This window comes from Monocercomonoides exilis, assembly GCF_001643675.1.
Source record: "Monocercomonoides exilis strain PA203 chromosome Unknown scaffold16-1735695, whole genome shotgun sequence".
Taxonomy (NCBI): domain Eukaryota; phylum Preaxostyla; order Oxymonadida; family Polymastigidae; genus Monocercomonoides; species Monocercomonoides exilis.
In genome coordinates, this window is record NW_027150561.1 from 1,413,709 (window position 1) to 1,431,243 (window position 17,535).

At 36.6% G+C, this 17,535-nt stretch overlaps 6 protein-coding genes across 6 annotated transcripts; 3 read left to right on the forward strand and 3 right to left on the reverse strand.

Moving 5' to 3' along the window:
* The first annotated feature begins 31 nt into the window (after positions 1 to 31).
* On the forward strand, positions 32 to 1,676 carry MONOS_10368 (uncharacterized protein). The gene is made up of 2 exons (XM_067862812.1): positions 32 to 157; positions 252 to 1,676. The coding sequence occupies exons 1-2, from the start codon at positions 87 to 89 to the stop codon at positions 967 to 969; spliced, it is 789 nt and encodes a 262-aa protein (XP_067729716.1). The 5' UTR covers positions 32 to 86; the 3' UTR covers positions 970 to 1,676.
* Positions 1,677 to 1,989: 313 nt separating this feature from the next.
* Positions 1,990 to 5,750, reverse strand: MONOS_10367 (putative pleckstrin domain-containing protein; the record flags this gene model as incomplete). Its single annotated transcript, XM_067862811.1, has 3 exons — positions 1,990 to 5,226; positions 5,298 to 5,486; positions 5,571 to 5,750. The coding sequence occupies 3 exons, from the start codon at positions 5,748 to 5,750 to the stop codon at positions 1,990 to 1,992; spliced, it is 3,606 nt and encodes a 1,201-aa protein (XP_067729717.1).
* An 83-nt stretch (positions 5,751 to 5,833) lies between these two features.
* MONOS_10366 (putative cell division cycle 14) lies at positions 5,834 to 9,023 on the reverse strand (the record flags this gene model as incomplete). The annotated part of the gene is made up of 5 exons (XM_067862810.1): positions 5,834 to 7,068; positions 7,682 to 7,864; positions 8,142 to 8,601; positions 8,663 to 8,829; positions 8,981 to 9,023. The coding sequence occupies 5 exons, from the start codon at positions 9,021 to 9,023 to the stop codon at positions 6,020 to 6,022; spliced, it is 1,902 nt and encodes a 633-aa protein (XP_067729718.1). The 3' UTR covers positions 5,834 to 6,019.
* A 746-nt stretch (positions 9,024 to 9,769) lies between these two features.
* Positions 9,770 to 11,541, reverse strand: MONOS_10365 (uncharacterized protein; the record flags this gene model as incomplete). The annotated part of the gene is made up of 4 exons (XM_067862809.1): positions 9,770 to 9,862; positions 10,053 to 11,266; positions 11,379 to 11,463; positions 11,524 to 11,541. The coding sequence occupies 4 exons, from the start codon at positions 11,539 to 11,541 to the stop codon at positions 9,770 to 9,772; spliced, it is 1,410 nt and encodes a 469-aa protein (XP_067729719.1).
* A 2,112-nt stretch (positions 11,542 to 13,653) lies between these two features.
* MONOS_10364 (putative Ubiquitin family) lies at positions 13,654 to 14,902 on the forward strand. The gene is made up of 4 exons (XM_067862808.1): positions 13,654 to 13,671; positions 13,737 to 13,923; positions 13,984 to 14,019; positions 14,076 to 14,902. Exons 2-4 carry the CDS (start codon positions 13,741 to 13,743, stop codon positions 14,775 to 14,777), a joined length of 921 nt encoding a protein of 306 aa, XP_067729720.1. The 5' UTR covers positions 13,654 to 13,671; positions 13,737 to 13,740; the 3' UTR covers positions 14,778 to 14,902.
* A 32-nt stretch (positions 14,903 to 14,934) lies between these two features.
* MONOS_10363 (acetyl-CoA synthetase (ADP-forming)) lies at positions 14,935 to 17,407 on the forward strand. Its single transcript, XM_067862807.1, has 2 exons — positions 14,935 to 14,961; positions 15,077 to 17,407. Exon 2 carries the CDS (start codon positions 15,084 to 15,086, stop codon positions 17,250 to 17,252), a length of 2,169 nt encoding a protein of 722 aa, XP_067729721.1. The 5' UTR covers positions 14,935 to 14,961; positions 15,077 to 15,083; the 3' UTR covers positions 17,253 to 17,407.
* Positions 17,408 to 17,535: the final 128 nt, after the last annotated feature.

Here is a 17,535-nt window from a genome sequence, read left to right on the forward strand (position 1 = left end):
TTTTGGGAAATCTTAAGAAAAAGCACCCTTTATAAGATAATCTTTGTGAGATTGAAGCTTTGTTTTTTAGTGGTCCATTAATTGTTATGACAACATCATTGCAGGCGCTTAATAGCATACATTCAAGAAGGATTCACGTGCATAGTAGCAACACTTTGTTTGTGCTTTCTTTCATTTTTATATTGACACATAGATATTTATTTCCTTTTTTCATATTGATTGAATTTATGCTTTGTTTTTGTGTTATTTAGCGTTAACGATGAGCAAGCGTCTCAATTGATGCAAACTTCTCAATATTCTTTGCCTTCCGCCTGCCAGACTGTGGATAAATACATTGACACGATAAAAAAGAAACCTGCATGCTATCAGCAAATAAAAACATCTCACATTCCTCGTCAGCCATCTTCGTCAGGATATACATCACCATTCATTGCAAGCGCATGTTTGGTTGATGAAGAAGCAATCCTTCAGATTTCAAGATGGATAACAGAGCAAATGCTTATTTATGTTCCAGAACTTTTTTCTGAAACTTCAATCACAAGAAATTCGAGGGCGTTTACGTCGATGATTTATAAAGTGAAGAATTTTATTTTTTCAATTAGAAATGTTGTTGGACTTTTATATTCGGAAACTATTCATCTGGCTGCTTTGGTTCAGGATTTACTCCGTACAGAGCAGATATCACGCAAAGATGGATGGACTGGAGTTGTTTCAAATGAATCTTTGGGGACTCTTCTTCTTTGTGCGATGATAGTTACATTTAAAGTTGATCGAGATCATGTTGTGAAAAATAGCTGGTGGGCCAAAGCTATGGGAATTCCGACAGAAGTGGTGACCCAGTCGGAAAGGATCTTCTTGAATCGTATCGACTATAGAGTTCATTTAACGTCCCAGCACTTCCTGGAGGTGTGGGATGATATTTTGAAGTATAATCAGTTAGTTCAGCAAGACGAGCCGTCTGCTGCCTGATGGATGCACGCACATATCGGAATCTTACAAAGAAATATATTTATTGATATATAAGCTTATATGTATATATATATATTTCCAGATAGTTTATATGTTATGGTATACGCTGTCTTTTATTCTAAATGTATTATTGCCTCTGAATCTAACACCTAATCAAGCTTCAGACTTGTGTATTGCTTATTATTGTGTTGTAAGTATTGCAATTTGTTTTATTTTTATTCTTTTATTTTCTTATAAAAGTCTTTGATTCCACCTGTTTGAAAGCATATTTCGTTTGTCTAACCATGAAGCATATGATGCAATTTATCCATTCTGTTATTAATGCATTATTTAAGCAGTGATTGCTGTTCAGAGAACAATTCTTATTTTGATTTTCTGCAGAGCTGATCATTCTAATGCTTCGGGTTGACAATAATTGCCTCACTGTTATTTTGCTTTGATCTTTTCTTATTTTCTTATCTTTTTTTAAAAAATTTTTTATTATTCATAATTATTGTGGCATTCTGCACTGAGTTACTTTTCGTTATTATTATTTGTGTTTTTATTGAGTTTTTTTATGGTTTGTTTCCTTATTTTCTTTTTTGTTTGGTTTTGACGGATGCCTGTAAATAAGCAAATCATCTGTCCCAGCATTTTATTTAATTATTTTTTGTTTTGATCAAAAATATATGTTTTTCTTTATATTTTATCGCATATTGAAAAGAAAATGGAGAATGTATCAACTTTTGAACAAAAAGGGAAAAAAGTGTGCAATAAAACATGCAGATATACAATGGCTCTATACAAAAGCACTGATTGCTCAAACACAGAATATAATAGAAGGGTAAGTAACTTAAAGACTTGAAAAGGAATAATAACTACAATAATAACAAGACAATAAATAAACATTTATATTTTAACATAAAAATAAATAAATAAATAAATAAATTATTCCAAGAGAGTTATTCAAAAACAATTGTTAGAGTGCAATGCAAAATAAAAAATAAACCCAAAACTATCTGCGAAAAAAAACCATTAATCTCAGCTTGACGTCTTCTGATAGCGTTGAATCATCGACTGCACCGTTCCCTTTGCAACAGACGAAGAGCTGTTTTCCTCTTGTTTCTCATTCGATGCATCCGAAGCCTGTGGCGCAGCAGCCGCGTTGCTTGGCAATGCTGCATTTGGCGCAGAAGACGCTTTGAGAGGCGCAGGAATCGGAGGAGGGGAATTTTTCGGGGGCGACGGGAGGGTTTTTGCGAGGTCGCTGCCGGCAAAACGGGATAATGAGGAAGCAATTGTGGGTGGCGGTTTAATTTCTATGTTTTTGCCAGACGAAGAAGAAATAGAAGAAGAAGAAGAAGAAGATGTTGATGATGATGATGAAAAAGGAGCAGGAACAGAAGCTGTGTGGCGATGAAGAAATAATTTACGTGGTTCTGCTGGCTTCCCCTTTGAATCATTTGAGAATGAAGAAGAAGAAGAAGAAGAAGAAGAAGAAGAAGAAGAAGAAGAAGAAGAAGAAGAATTGCTTGGAACAGTCATTGTTTGGCGTATTGCTGGTGACGTTGCATTCATCTTCATATTATAAACAGAAACAGAAGAAGAAGAAGAAGAAGAAGAAATAGAAAAACGATTAGAAATTTGAGTATTTTGAGCCATTGGCTGGCTTTGACTGTTTTGAGCATTCACATTGCTTGTATTTATTTGACTTCCTTGATTCACTTGATTCACTTGACTCGCTTGACTCACCTGATTTCCTTGATTTCCTTGACTCACTTGCCCTATTTGACAACTCCCATTGTTCTGACCCCCTTTCCCTTCACATCCCGCATTCATTCCAAACATCATCTGCTCTTCTTCGCCTGCTGTGTCGTATTCCACCGAATTCCAGTCGATTTCGAAGTGGCTCAGAAGCCGCTGCCAAAGACGAGGTTTGACAGGGGGAATGAAAGGGTTGGCGAGGAAAGGGGAGAAAGGGTTGCGCCAGGAAGAGCGGGGGGAGAAGAGAGAAGAGGAAGAGGAAGAAGAAGGAGGAGAAGAAGAAGAGGAAGAAGAAGGGGAAAGGGAAGATTGAGAAGAAGAAGAAGGAGAAGAAGAAGAAGAATTAACTGCATGTTCAGCTGCATCTGCTGAAGACAGCTTCATCTTTGGAGTTGATTGCGGCGTGGAAACAGGCGAATTAAAAGGCGATTTTTTGAGTGAGCTTCTTTTGATGTTTGTATCTTCATTCAAAAGAGATTGGGAAGTGTGATGTTCGGGGGAAGAGGAAGAAGAAGAAGAGGAGGAGGATGAGGATGAAAGAGAAGAGGAAGAAGAGGAAGGAGAAAGAGAAGAAGAAGAAGAAGATGATGATGATGATGATGATGATGAAGATGAAGATATTGCTTCCACCTTCTTCTCTTTTCCTTCTTCCCCTCCTTTCCTTTCTTTCCTTTCTTTCTCTTCTTCTCTTTCTCTTCTTTCTCTCTCTTCTTTCTCTTCTTCTCTTTCCTCTTTCCCTCCTCCTCCTCCTCCTCCTCCTTCTCTCTTCTGCCCTGTCTTCATCGTGTGTTGAGAGCGAGACGAGTAAATTTTGATCATGTCTGCAACAGACAAAGGCTTTTCGGTGATAATCGAAGAATCGCTTGTGGAAGAAGAAGAAGAAGAAGAAGAAGAGGGAGAAGAAGAAGAAGAAGAGGGAGAAGAAGAAGAAGAAGAAGCAGAAGAAGAAGAAGCAGATGATGATGATGAAGAGGAAGGATGGTGAGGGGGAGGAGGAGGAGCAGTGAACTTACGAAGAGGAGAAGATTGAGATTGAGATTGTGGTTGGAGTTGGGCTTGAGAGTGAGAATGAAGTGGAGAGGAAGAAGGAGAAGAGGAAGAGGAAGAGGAAGAGGAAGAGGAAGAGGAAGAGGAAGAGGAAGAGGAAGAGGAAGAAATAGAAGAAAAATGAGAAGGAGAAGAGGAGGAGGAAGAAGAGGAGGAAGAAGAGGAGGACGATAAAGATGATGATGATGATGATGATGATGATTGTGGTGAATTTGTGTGTGTTTGTGTGGAGTTTGAGGAAAGTGAATGTGAATGGTGTGAAATGACTGAGAAAGCAGAAGAGGGAAGAGGAGGATGAGAAGAGGAAGAGGAAGAGGAAGAGGAAGAGGAAGAGGAAGAGGAAGAGGAAGAGGAAGAGGAGGAGGAGGAGGAGGAGGAGGATGAAAGAGAAGAAGAAGAAGATGATGATGATGAATTAGAAGAAGAAGAAGCAGAAGCAGAAGAAGTCGATAAATTCTGATTTCTGCTCGCCCTCTTCTGTTTAATTCCCATTTTGTTGTGTTCTTCGCTGATGGAATGATAAAGTGTGGTCAAAATGTCTTCTCTTGCAGCTTCCGTTTCGCATCCAAAGAGAAATGTTTTGCGAGGAAAAAAAATAAAAAAAAAGAATTTCCCTTCGATTGCACCGACTTCGAAGGGAGGTTGCGGAGGAACAGGGATGGAAGAGAAAGGATTGGGGGTTGGTTGGGTGGTAGGGGAAGAGGAGGAGGAAGAGGAGGAGGAAGAGGAAGAAGAAAGAAAAGGAGAAGGAGAAGAAGAATTTGATGATAAAGAAGAAGAAGGAGAGGGAGAAGAAGAAGAAAGCAATGAATTCTGGTTCCCTTGTGTCTGCAATCCAGCACCCGGATTCAACTGCAGCTGGCAATTTGACTGTTCATTGTGATGATTGCACTGCTGACTTGAAGGCACAGCCATTATTTCGATGTGGCTGAGGTAGTCGCTGAACTTGATGTCGAGCTTGTTTGTGATGAAGTTTGACGACGCCACCATCAGAAAGTCCGAAAAGACGATGATTTTGCGCTTGGCAAAGGAAGAACGGCTCACTTTTGTAACTTCTCTTTCCATGATGAAATAGCGAGCAGGCGAAACTAACTGCAAGTTGCTCTGCACAAGTCGAGATTGGATCTCCACCACTTTGTCCAGGTTCTCCTTCCGCTTGATGGAGTCGTTGATGAACATCGACGTCTCGCTCATCAGCTCGCACGCAGAAACAAGATCAGCATAGTCCGGGTGGCTCGGCAGCGTCACTTTCTTCAGGTCTTTTAGAAGAAGATTGTATACAGATATTCGCTGCACTGGTTTGACGAGGTATGCTTCAAGGGAAAGCCCGGGGAATTCGGTGATTGAATCTTCTGCTGATTTGATGAATGTTGCGAATGGTTGATTTTGAGATAATAGCGTCTGCAAGGTCTTTTGCGAGCTTGAATGCTTTTGGCAATACTCTGTGTAACACTTTAAAAAGTGTGACTAATACACAAAATTTTTATATGATATAAATGAAATAAAAGAGTCACTTTGCTAAGTCGAAAATCGCATACGTATGATGAAAAGTACTTTCCAAATTGTTGCTCCCAAGGGTTGTTTTCAAATGTCTTAGCAAGATCAGTTAGAATAGCCACGTGGACATTTCTAATTGATTGTATGTTAATAAATATAGTGCTTATATCATTTTGAGTGATGTTCATTGTCTCTTCTTTCGCAAATTTCATCAACGGGAAAATAAAACACTGAATCAAAAAACCATGTAAAAGGGATTAAAATATTCATATTTAGAATTCATATGGAATTACATATAAATGAATAATGAATACCTTTATGCATGTGCTTAATGCATTTACATATACACGTTCAGTGTCAACAATTTCTTTCGCGGTATTTTGTCTCTGCTTTAGCTTTGAAATAAAACGAAATATAGTTGTTCTAAATCGATATGCTTTCCAGAATCGTTGAATGCGAAGAGAAGCAGCATCTTCAGTAAGCTTTGGCGGCATTAGCCACTTTGACTTTTTAGTATTTCTTTAATGGATATTGATCAAATTTTCATAAATTTTTAAATTTTTAAGCAAATACGTCCTTTAATTGCAATCAGTTGAATATTTGCAATAAATGAATAAAAATGAGATGCATATTCATTTACGCTAAAAAAAAGCATAACCAAAGACATTTTTCAAAAAATGCTTGAAGATTCTTCAAGCAAGATGTATAGATAAATAATTGTAATGCTAATAAAATACACATAATGCGATAGACAAGCAGGATATCAATAGTGCCGAATGGAGGAGGAGTGTGGATGGAGCGGGATGGAAGAGGAGGAAGTGGTTGGTGTGGTGCGTGGCTGGGCAGAGCCCGTATATGCAGAGTGGCGAGATGAATAAGAGGGAGAAGAAGATGATGATGATGAAGGCAAGAAAGAAAAAGGTGAAGAATATGGCTGCTGCGCGGTTCGAACCGGCATCGCTGAAGAGCGGCCAGATGAGACAGTAGAAGAAGAAGAAAAGTGAGAAGAAAGAGGAGAGGAAAGAGATGAAGACGAACGGAAAGAAGAAGAAGAAGAAGACGAGGAAGAGGAAGAAGAAGACAAAGAAGGAGAAGAGGAAGAGGAAGAGGAAGAAGAAGAAGAAGAAGAAGCAGTATGCCGCATGTGATGTTTCATAGGGCCTCTGAGAGGAGAAGGGTGTGGATCGATCACAGGAGAAGATTCAGAAGAGGAAGGCTTGGCATATGATGGGGTTAGATGGCGGATTGGGGTGGAGACAGAAGAAGAAGGAGGAGGAGAAAGAGAAGGAGAAGATGATGTGGAAGAACGTGTGCCCAGACGATGGGGTGTGACCGAAGGGATGGTCCGTTGAATGGAAGAAGAAGAAGAAGATGATGATGATGATGATGATGATGATGATGGAGTTGAAGGGGAGACAGAACTGCTGATGGATGAAGAATACAACGAGCCAGAGGAAGACAGATGAGAACGAGTGGGAGTTGCCATATCTCTTTCTCTTTCTCTTTCTCTTTCTCTCATCTTCTCATCCTCTTTAGCTTTTCCTCTTTCTCTTTCCCTTTCCCTTTCCCTTTCCCTTTCCCTTTCCTTTCGTTCCCTCTCCCTCTCTTTCTCCTTCTCTCTCCCCATCGCCCTCAATCTCGGCTCCATCCTCGCCAGAAACGCCTGCTGCTGCCCAATCACAGAGCCCGGCCGGCAAACTCTTAAAAATCCGATAGCTTCAGAAGAAGTGAAGCCAAAGTGGAGCATCATGTGGCAGGCAATGAGAGTGCCTGTGCGGCCGAGACCGGCTTTGCAGTGCACGGCGAGGATGGCTGGAGGGGAGGGGAGGGGAGGGGAGGGAGGAGGGGAGGGAGGAGGTGAGGGAGGAGGTGAGGGGGTGAGGGAATGAATAAGTGAGTAAGGGAGGGGGTGAGTGTGTGGGTGGGTGGGCGAAGGAGGGAATTAATAAGCGAGTGGGGGAGTAAGTAAGTGGATGAATTGAAGGGGTGGATGAATAAGTGAGTGGAGATTGAGATTGGGATTGAGATTGGGATATGGTTGAAAGAGGAAAAAGTGAAAAAAAAACAATAAAAAAATAAAAAAATAAAAAAAGGAGTTAAGAAGGGAGTGAAAGTTTAATGAGTAAATGGGAAAATTGCGAATTATAAAGAAGAAGAAATTAAAATTTAATAAATAAAACAAAATAAAGAAAGAAAGAAAGAAATTATTTTGAATATTTAATTATAAAATAAAAAAATAAAATAAAATAACTTGAAATTTTTAACAGCAATCCATATATCTTCTTTTCCCTCTTCCCTCCCCGACCCCTCTCCACACACACATACACACATACACACATACACACACATACACACACACACATACATACATACATACATACATACACATACACATACACACACACACACACACACACACACACACCTTCCTTCTCAGTGATCGACAGAAATTTATTCACAATATCATCTGTAGGAACACCACCATCAGGGAAATACAAGTCGTAATGATGGATTCCTCTTTCGGTGAACCGCCTCTTGTCATACATACGCTTGTTCAGCCGGACAACAGCCGTGACGCCTTGCTTCTTGAAGTAGGGGACATAGAATTCTTGTTTTGGTGGAGGGAAGGAAGGAAGAGAAGAGAAGAGAAGAGAAGAGAAATAAATAAATAAATAAATAAATAAAGAAAGAAAGAAAGAAAGAAAGCGAGTAAGCGAGCGAGTGATAGAAAGAGAAAGATAGACAGATGGAAGGAAAAAGAGAAAGAGAAATAAATGTGAAAATGTTAAGTTGAAATTATTTATTTTTTATAAACAATTTAAAAACAAAATAAAAGTTGATTCAAATAAAAATAAAATAAAATAATAAGTTAATCATTCAAATACCTGGTGTGTGCGTGCATATCCCATTGTCTTCATTCACTTCTGTGTTCGAAGGCCCAGAAAACGCCAGAAACTTGCCTGGAACAATCCAATTCAAATCTCCGTTTTCAACTTTCTCAAAGTGCTCGTATTCTTCCATGTCGAATGCCCCTGACGCTTCCAGCTGCTCTTTGCTTGCGTCAGTGCTTTGTGGGCAGCCGAAGTTGATGAAACCACATCTGCGCGCTTTTGCTATACCCTTTGTGATGTCCAGAACAGAAAGACCAAATGTAGACGGCCCATAGGATGCATCGCGAAATGGAGGAAGTGGTGGATACATTCCCAAAAATGGCCGAAACGCTTCGTCTGGTGTTCGATTCAAATAAAGCACACAAAAGCAGCATACAAGACAAATAGAGTTAGCTTTGAAGCATCCGTTTGTAGACGAATAATAATACAGCTTTTTGCGAGCCGCAGAGCATTGCTTTAAAAATTTTTAAAAATATGAGTATTAAAAAAATATATCTCGCAAAATAATGTCAAACAGAAAGATAATCATCCGTGGCACAGCAAAATCTATACAGGCAAGCAAGGCTCAGTGGGCCAAAATCAGATGAAAACGGATAATAAAGAAGTGTTTCATCAGTTGTGTAAAAAAAAGATGATGCTGTATTTTTCGGTGTGGTGCTCAATGCAACAAAGTAAAATTTATCTGATGCGTCAAAGTCATGAAGAAGTGAAAAATAAGAGGAATTTTTAAAATTATTAATTTTGAAAAAATGTTTTTGATTTTTAAAATGTATTCATTCAATAAAAAATTAAATATTTTTTATTATTATAAGTAAATAATGTTTAAATAAAACCTTTAATGATTTCAATTGATTTTGACAGCTCTGTTATTGACATAAGAGTTGCTGATGATCCTTAATAATCAAAAAAGGCTGCTGATGCGATCCTTAAAAAAAGAAGAAATTTTTTTGGATCAATAGATAGATAATAAACAAGATGTTTTCATAAGTTTATGAATTTTAAATTAAAATGCATATGTAAATAGTGAAGACCAACCTCGTTTTGATTATAATAACAGAGAGAATGATGGGTGCAATAAATAATTAAATGGTACATGATCATAGAGTATTTATCAGAAGTATCACTTTTCAGAACATCTTTAAAAATAAAAATCTTAACAATAAACAATCAAGGTCAGAGTCACTGAAAAACGGAATCAAATTGGCTTTTATTGATCTGAAAAAGACAATTTCGTAAAAATTCTTTTGGATGTTTGTCGTTTTCAACTATTGGAGAAAATGGAATCATAAGAGGAGGATTGGAATTCATTTCATCGATTAAATTTAATATCCTTTTCCATTTGAGTTCTGGGTCTTTCCCTTTCTTTCTTTCTCTTTTTTGTTTCCTTTGATTAAACATGGGATCAATGAAACGTGCCAAATATTCATTTTTGTCAAAGACAGATTGTGCGTATAGTTGCTCAGCTGACAAATGCGTAGCAAAAGAAAGGATGACACTGTGAGGCTGCGAATCTTCTTCCAAAAAGCAGTGCCCTGATAAAAATGAAGGAAGAGTGCTGTCAAAGGAAAGGCGCTTGGTATTATTTGAAGGTTGAAAGTCGAGCGAAGAAAATGTTAAGTCAACTAAATGTGAACCGGATTGATGTTTTGCTTGATGAAAATTTGAAGACGGATGGTTTGTGCAATTGAGTAGAGAATGGCTATCAGAAGTGGTTTCTTCATTCAAGATAAATGACTGATTTGTTTCAGGTATTAAAAGAGAATTCGATTTATATGAACTGTTTTTAAGATGTAATGGATGTTGAGTTGACATTTCATTTGGAGCAAAAAGAACCGAATGCAAATAAGAAGGACAAAGTGAAGCCTTTCCAGTTGGAGATTGAGTGTCCGTGCAAAAAGGAAAAACCGTCTCGTTTTTCTCAGCAGAGGAAAAACTGAAAGAACGTGTTTGGGATTGCTTTGGCTGTGGAGATGTTTGAATGTTCCTCGAATGGCTAGCCGGTGCAGCTGCATTGAACACAAATCTTTTCATCTCAAAGAACCTTCCACTTTCTTTCTCATTTTTTCCTTCGTTGCCTTTGCTCCTCTCTGCAATCGCTTCCTCAAAGCGCTCAATCCCCGTCATTTCGCTTTTCTTCGCCTCTTCTTCCAACTCTTTTTCCTTCCTTTCAATTGCCTTTTCCAGCCTTCTCTGCTCTTCAGGCAAAGCCCCAGCCTCTTGTGCTTCAATAAGCATGCTCTTCATCTCCTCCAATGTTTGTCTTTCCTTTCCTGTTCCTTCCTTCTCATCATCGCTGTTCTGTTCTGCCTCATCCCACATCTTCCCTTCCAATTCGTCTGTTATCCATGGCTTTCGCACCCAAACACCAAACAAATCGCGAAACCGCCTTGCCTCTGTTATCTGCTTCCTGATGATGCTGAGGCGCTTCTGCTCGTGTTTTTTCAAATCAAATGAAGAGAAGGATTCCTGCTGAATGCATTTATTTTCTTTGATCAAAGAAGACACTTGAGGTTTGAGAGTGTTTTGTTCTTTATCATCCTTTTCCCATCCCATAATAAGGTTCACTTTCTGATATTCAATTACATCAGCTTCTCTGTTTTCATTCACAATAGCATCACTTACTGAAGAATTGAGCTCTTTTTGTGAATCAATCGAAAAGGTAATTTTTGGATGCTTATATTTTTGATGAAATTCGCAAGCAACTTTTATGTCAGAAGCCTGCATTTGAAACAAAGGAAAGAGTTCGCTTAAGCTCATGTTGCTACTAATTGTATCCATAGTAGGTCTCACTGTGCTATGTCTTTTTTCATTAAAAGGCATGCATGACGATGAGAAAAATGGAAATGATCTTTCACTCCTGCCTTCTTCAGAATCGTAAGAATTTGCACATTTTGTTTGAAGAGAAGATTGTACGCAAATTGAAGGAACTGTAATTTTTTTACCAGTAGTTCCATAACAGGATTCCTTCGCGCGTTCTTGTAGTGAAAATGGAATGGATGAAATTGCACTTTGAGCGAATGATGAAATATGATCTTGTGATGTATCGGATAAAAGAGCATGGGAAATGAGATTAATAGAATTGTGAATCACTTCATTTGCTTCAAGCAATTTTGAGCAGCCTGAAGGATTAAGAAGGATTATTATTTTGGAAATTTTTGCGTGATCAGAAAAATATCAAGAAAAAAAATCAAAAGTTATTTTTAAAAAATGTGGTGAAAGCAATAAATATACATTCACTGCTTCTGTTGTTCTGTGAAGAATTGTATTTTCTTTCATTCAAATTCAAATAAGTATAATAACCTTTCTTCTCATAAAGCTTATCAAAAAAATTATTCATATTTAAAAACGTTGCAATTATGCAAAAGTTAATATATACTTTCTCCGAGTTATGCATAGCATCGATGTGTCGGAACTATTTCAGGAAAAATGAGCAAAATTAATCTTTCGCGAAAATTAAAACAATATGGGATATTTCGTAATAAAAATGTTTTTAAGAATTTCCGGTTTTTTATTATTTCATAATATGCATAAATGAATGCACTCATTTTTTTAATGCTTGTATTATTTTTCAAAAACTTATCAATTGATAAGAACATTTTTTATGTTTGAATGTGGAAAATAATAATTCAAATGTTATTTTGCGCTGAATTTTTTCCTTTCAGAATTTTGTTTCAACCATTATTTTTAGATGTTTTTCGTTTTCCTATATTTTAATTATATTTTTTGCACAAAAATGATTGAATTATTGTGAAATGAAAACAGAAAAAGAAAGAAACAAAACTATGTTTTTTTCAAAAATTCAAGAATAACACCTCATTTCAACGGAATGCGTTTTGAATTGTTAATGCACAACGTTATTGTCTCCTTTAAATCATAATCAATATTTTTTTGAAATTTGTTACAACAAAAATAATTCAACTTCAAATAACTTTCAATCGAAATAAAAATACATATACAATTAAATAATTAATACATAATGAGAATACGATGATAAGAATAGAGTTATTCATTTATATTGGCAAATATTATTAAAAATGTTAGCATTATTGTTTTCTCTAAATTTTGGATATTTCAAACCAAAACAAATTCAGAAACAAACTCAGAACATAGTTATATCAATAAATTTCATTCAAAAGATACTGACGTTTTCAAAATTCAAAAATAAAAAGAAAAAATATTTTTTTATTGTCATTCCCTAAAAATTATATCTGAAATGAAACACAACTTTTTCTTTTTTATTACAAAATAGTGAACTTTCAATTGAGATGAGATAATAATTAATACGAATTCCTCTCATATTTTAAAAATTTGTAATAAAACAAAAGGAAGCACAAAAATATATCTGATAAGAGATGAAAAATCTTCAAAGTCACAAACATGGGACAGGATTTTTTCATTTATGAAAAATTCAATGATTTGTTCCAAATTTATTCTGCAATCGTATGATCATCATTGAAACATTATCGTCCAAGAAAGTATGTAAAAATATGAAAAATCGAAAAAAATCTTTGAAAGAACTGTGAGGAACAAAATTCAAAAACGGAAAATTTTGTCCCGTATCATAGATATTTCAAAAATAAAAATATGGGTGATTCTTTTTGAAAAGTCACAAATGTTTGATTTTTAAATACTTCAAAAATTTCATATCTTGCTCAGATTTCTGTTTCAGCTTACAAATCTCCTCAAGAATGTTTTCAATTGCATTTTCAAGTAATAGATTCCATTTAAGTGAAGTTTGATATTTCTTTACAAAATATATATCATAATTTGAAATTTTTGAAGTGTTAGAAAACTATTCATTTGTGACTTTTCAAAAAGAATCACCCATATATTTTGACTTTTATTGATTTTTGTCAACTTTTTGAAAACATGAAGTCTTTCGTATGTTCGATTTTCCTTGAAAGTTTTTCGATTTCAAATTAAATTATTTCGATTTCGTTTAAAAGATTTACGATTTTGAATAGTTCTTGGCGAAAATTTTGAAAAAATAAATGGAAAATTTTCAATTGGGATAGTGTGTCACAAATCCGTAAAAGTGCATTTATTTCAACTTTGATAAAAATTTCGCTCATTCATTTGTTTTAAATTAATTTACGGAAGCGTTTGAAGTTAAAGGAATTGCTTTTTTAATATTACACTGTTAGCAAAAATCCTTATTCTTCAGATTTTTTCTCAGACACAAAACATAAAGAAAAAGGGTTTTAACGAACACTGTAATATTAAAAAAGCAATTCTTACAACTTCAAATGATTCCTTTATTTAATTTGAAACAAATGAACGTGCGAAAAGTTATGTTAAAGCTGAAATTTATGCATTGACCCGGATTAGTGACACACAAGAAAGGAAAAAAGAAAAATATGAGAAAAACAATAAATTAACAACATTCTGTCAAGATTCAATTTTTTGAAAATAATGACATACAATAAGAAATAAAAATAAAAAATTATTGAAAAGCGAAAATTTTTTTCAAAAATTTGTTTTTAAGGACCATTATAATTTATTCAAGATTAAGTGAACAAGCTTGGTTTTAAAAATTTAACATTTTCTTTTTATTCATAAATTAAGTTTATCATTGCTTTAAATAATTAGTTATATGAAAATTACTATTAATATTATTGGAAAGGAGTCCATAAATATTGAGATCGACGAAAATCAAACGATATTGGATCTTAAAAAAGAGATCGAAAAATTGGAAGCATGCACACCTGAGCAGCAAATTTTAATATCTTCAGCACAGATACTCATGGATAAGCACACCATTGCTTCATACAATCTTGTTTGATATTAAAAATATTTATTGAATTCAAAAGAGTGATTATTCTTTCTCTAATTCCAGAATGAAAGCTCGAAAATTTCGTTAAGAATTGTTGAGGTATGAGTGTTGCATTTCAACTTGAAAAAAACATTTTTAAAAATTTCCTTTTGCAGAACAATGATAAACAAGATGAAAAACATAAAACAGAGAGAGAATCTCAACCAATTGAGGAGGAAAATCAGGAGAATAAGCAAAAAGGAGATGTGCGAGCAGGGCGTGGATTTGGAGGTTATTGCAAAGGAACGGAAGAAGAAAAAGTGGAAGAGTCAATAAACGAAGAAGAGCTTGAAAAAGGATTAAATACTCTTGTTACAGAAATGAAATTTGATAAAGACCAAGCAACATTGGCGTTAAGATGTACAAATGGAAAGGTTGAAGAAGCAGTCAATCTTCTCACGAAAGGGAAGCAACTTACAGAAGCAGATGTTCCTCATAGAGAGAAAAAGGATTCAAATCTTAAAGATGATATTTGGGTTTCTAACCTGGCAATGGGAGAAGCAGGAAAAGTTGGTCCATTGGACTCCACAGGAGGAGGGTTTGGACGGGGATTTGGTGGGTTTTCAAAAACATTTGCAGACGGAGAGCAAAAGATTCCAACTGAAATTTCAATTGTGATTGTTGACAAAATTGAAAACCAAATTGCACTCGAAAGGACTGAACATGGAGCAGAAGTTAAACTTACTCAAGAGGACAAAGATAATGTTGACAAGTTAATGGAAATGACAAACTCAAAGTTGTTTCAAGCGTTAGAAGCATATGCCATGTCCGAAAGAGATATGGATAAAGCTGTGAACATTATTTTTTCTGTGAAATAATATTCTAATTTTTCATGTGAGATTTCTTCTTTTTTGCAATTTAAATATCACCTTTTAATTTTTTTATAAATGTGTTTTTTCATTTCTTCTAAAACTAATGAAAAATTTGTATTATGTGATCTTAACCCCTATTCCTATTTATCGGCCGAATTGCGGTATTTTGGTTTCGTTGGAAACAAAAAACGTTTGAAAATTCTTTGTTAAAATTGGAAGTTATTTTCTTTTTGATTTATATTACTTTATTTATTTATTCATTAATTGCTTAAATGCGAAAATATTTTTGGTCTTTTTATATTCAGTCGAAAGATGTCTGATCTTCATATTCTTTTCAATCCAAAGACTGTTGCTTTGATTGGAGCCAGTGAATCAGTTGGTGTTGGGCGCACAATGATGTCAAACCTTATGAAATGCTCATTTGGTGGAACCATTTATCCCATCAACCCAAAGCGTGATACCATCCTTGGAGTGAAGTGCCACAAATCAGTGAAGGAATTGGAAAAGGGTTCAGTTGACTTGGCAATTATTGCAGTCAATGCCCGTTTTGTTCCTGGTTCAGTGAGAGATTGCGCTGAAATTGGAGTGAAAACTTGCATCATTGTTTCTGCAGGTTTCGCTGAAATGGGAGAGCCAGGTCGCGCATTGGAACGTGAAATCATGTCCATTGCAAAACCAGTTGGAATGCGCATTGTCGGTCCAAACTGTCTTGGATTGATGTCCAGCTCAAGTGGATTGAATGCAACCTTTGCTGCTGATATGGTTAATGACGGATCAGTTGCATTCTTCTCACAATCTGGCGCTCTTTGCACATCTGTTTTGGACTACAGCAAACAAGTTGGATTTGGATTCAGCGCATTCGTGAGCGTTGGTTCAATGCTTGATGTTGACTGGCCAACTTTGATTGATTACTTTGGAAATGATGAGAAGACATCAGCAATCTGCATTTACATGGAAACTGTCGGAAAAGCCAAGCCATTCTTGGAAGCTTGCCAGAGAGTTAGCAAGAAGAAGCCAATCGTTGTTATTAAAGCCGGTCGTTCTGCAGCAGGAAAGAAAGCTGCTTCATCTCACACCGGTGCACTTGCAGGTGCTGATGAGGTTGCAGATGCAGCATTCGAAAGAGCTGGTGTCCTTCGTGTTGTTGAAATCGCTGATCTGTTCGCTCTTATGGAGATGCTCAACAGCCAGCCAATGCCAAAGGGCAAACGTCTCACAGTTGTGACAAATGCTGGTGGCCCAGGTGTCCTGACCACTGATTCGTTGTATGTTGGAGGAGGTGAGCTTGCTCCAGTCAGCGACGAAATGATGGATAAGTTCAATGAATTCTTGCCAGCCGCCTGGTCTCATGGAAACCCCATCGATATTCTTGGTGATGCTCTTCCAGATCGTTATGAGAAGACTGTCCGCCTTTCAGTTGAAGATCCAAATGTTGATGCCATCCTTGTTATCTTGACTCCACAAGATATGACTGATCCAACAGCCACAGCCGAAGCCCTGAAACAACATGCCAAGTGCGGCAAATTGTTCATGTGCTCATGGATGGGAGGCAAAGAGGTCGCAAAAGGAACACAAATCCTGAGAGAGGCTAAGATTCCAGTCTTCAACTACCCCGACCAGGCTGTCCGTGTATTCAACTATCTCCACAGCTATGGAAAACAGATCACAAAATTGGAAGAACCAACACTTGCCACTCCAGAGCTTGGCTTTGATCTCGCAAAAGCAAGAGAAGAGGTCAGACAGATCTACTCAAATGCTCTTGAGAAAGGAAGAACCATCCTTTCAGAATACGAATCAAAGAAGATCCTTGCTGCCTATCACATTCCAGGAGGACAAACCGAATTGGCTCTGTCTCCCGACGAAGCAGTCGAAGCAGCAAAGAAGATTGGCTTCCCAGTTGTGATGAAAGTCCACTCTGAAACAATCACCCATAAATCAGATGTTGGTGGTGTGAAGTTGAACATCAAGAACGAGGAAGAAGTGCGCGCTGCTTTCAATGAAATCAAATCCAACGTCGCCCGCAACGCAAAGGAGAGCGATTTCCTCGGATGTGTTGTGTTGCCCATGATCACATTGAAGGATTCATACGAAGTTATCCTCGGTGCCAATGTTGATCCACAATTCGGTCCAGTCATCTTGTTCGGATTGGGAGGTGTTCTTGTCGAAGTGTTCAAGGACAAAGCATTGGGACTTGCTCCATTGAACAAGACCTTCGCTCGCTCAATGTTGGAGAAGACCAAGATCTTCCAGGCATTGAAAGGTGTCAGAGGAAAGAAACCAGTTAACATTGATGAACTCGTTGACATCATCATCCGCTTCTCACAATTACTTGCTGACCACCCATGGATCTCAGAGTTCGATATCAACCCAATGCTGTGCTCACCTGACGGCATTCTTGCTCTTGATGCTCGTATTCTTGTCTACAAGAAGGCTGAGCACAAAGAGGAAGATCTCCCACACACTTGCATCCCAGTTCAATAGAGCAATAATTATTCACATATCAAATTATATTTTTATTCAAACTTATTTATGTGTTAAACTAACAGCAACTATGAACAAAATAAGATAGTTTTCGTTAAACATAATCCTTTATCGTTTTTTTCGAGTTAAAAACAAAAAGATAATACTTTTAAAAATTTTTATAATTAAAGAAAAGTCTGCAAAAGAATAAGACAACTTTTTTAAGAAAAGTGAATTTTGAATAAATATGCTCAAAAGAGCATTGGTTAAAGATGAAGTGAAATACATCAAACTCACATGATAT

Excerpts from the sequence above, each read along its gene's own strand:
- MONOS_10368 (XM_067862812.1), top strand. The coding sequence starts at position 87 with ATGACAACATCATTGCAGGCGCTTAATAGCATACATTCAAGAAGGATT. Across the intron at positions 158-251 it reads GTGCATAGTAGCAACACTTT|CGTTAACGATGAGCAAGCGT; the intron begins GTTTGTGCTTTC and ends TGTGTTATTTAG.
- MONOS_10364 (XM_067862808.1), top strand. The coding sequence starts at position 13,741 with ATGAAAATTACTATTAATATTATTGGAAAGGAGTCCATAAATATTGAG. Across the intron at positions 13,924-13,983 it reads CCATTGCTTCATACAATCTT|AATGAAAGCTCGAAAATTTC; the intron begins GTTTGATATTAA and ends CTCTAATTCCAG. Across the intron at positions 14,020-14,075 it reads TTTCGTTAAGAATTGTTGAG|AACAATGATAAACAAGATGA; the intron begins GTATGAGTGTTG and ends TTCCTTTTGCAG.
- MONOS_10363 (XM_067862807.1), top strand. The coding sequence starts at position 15,084 with ATGTCTGATCTTCATATTCTTTTCAATCCAAAGACTGTTGCTTTGATT.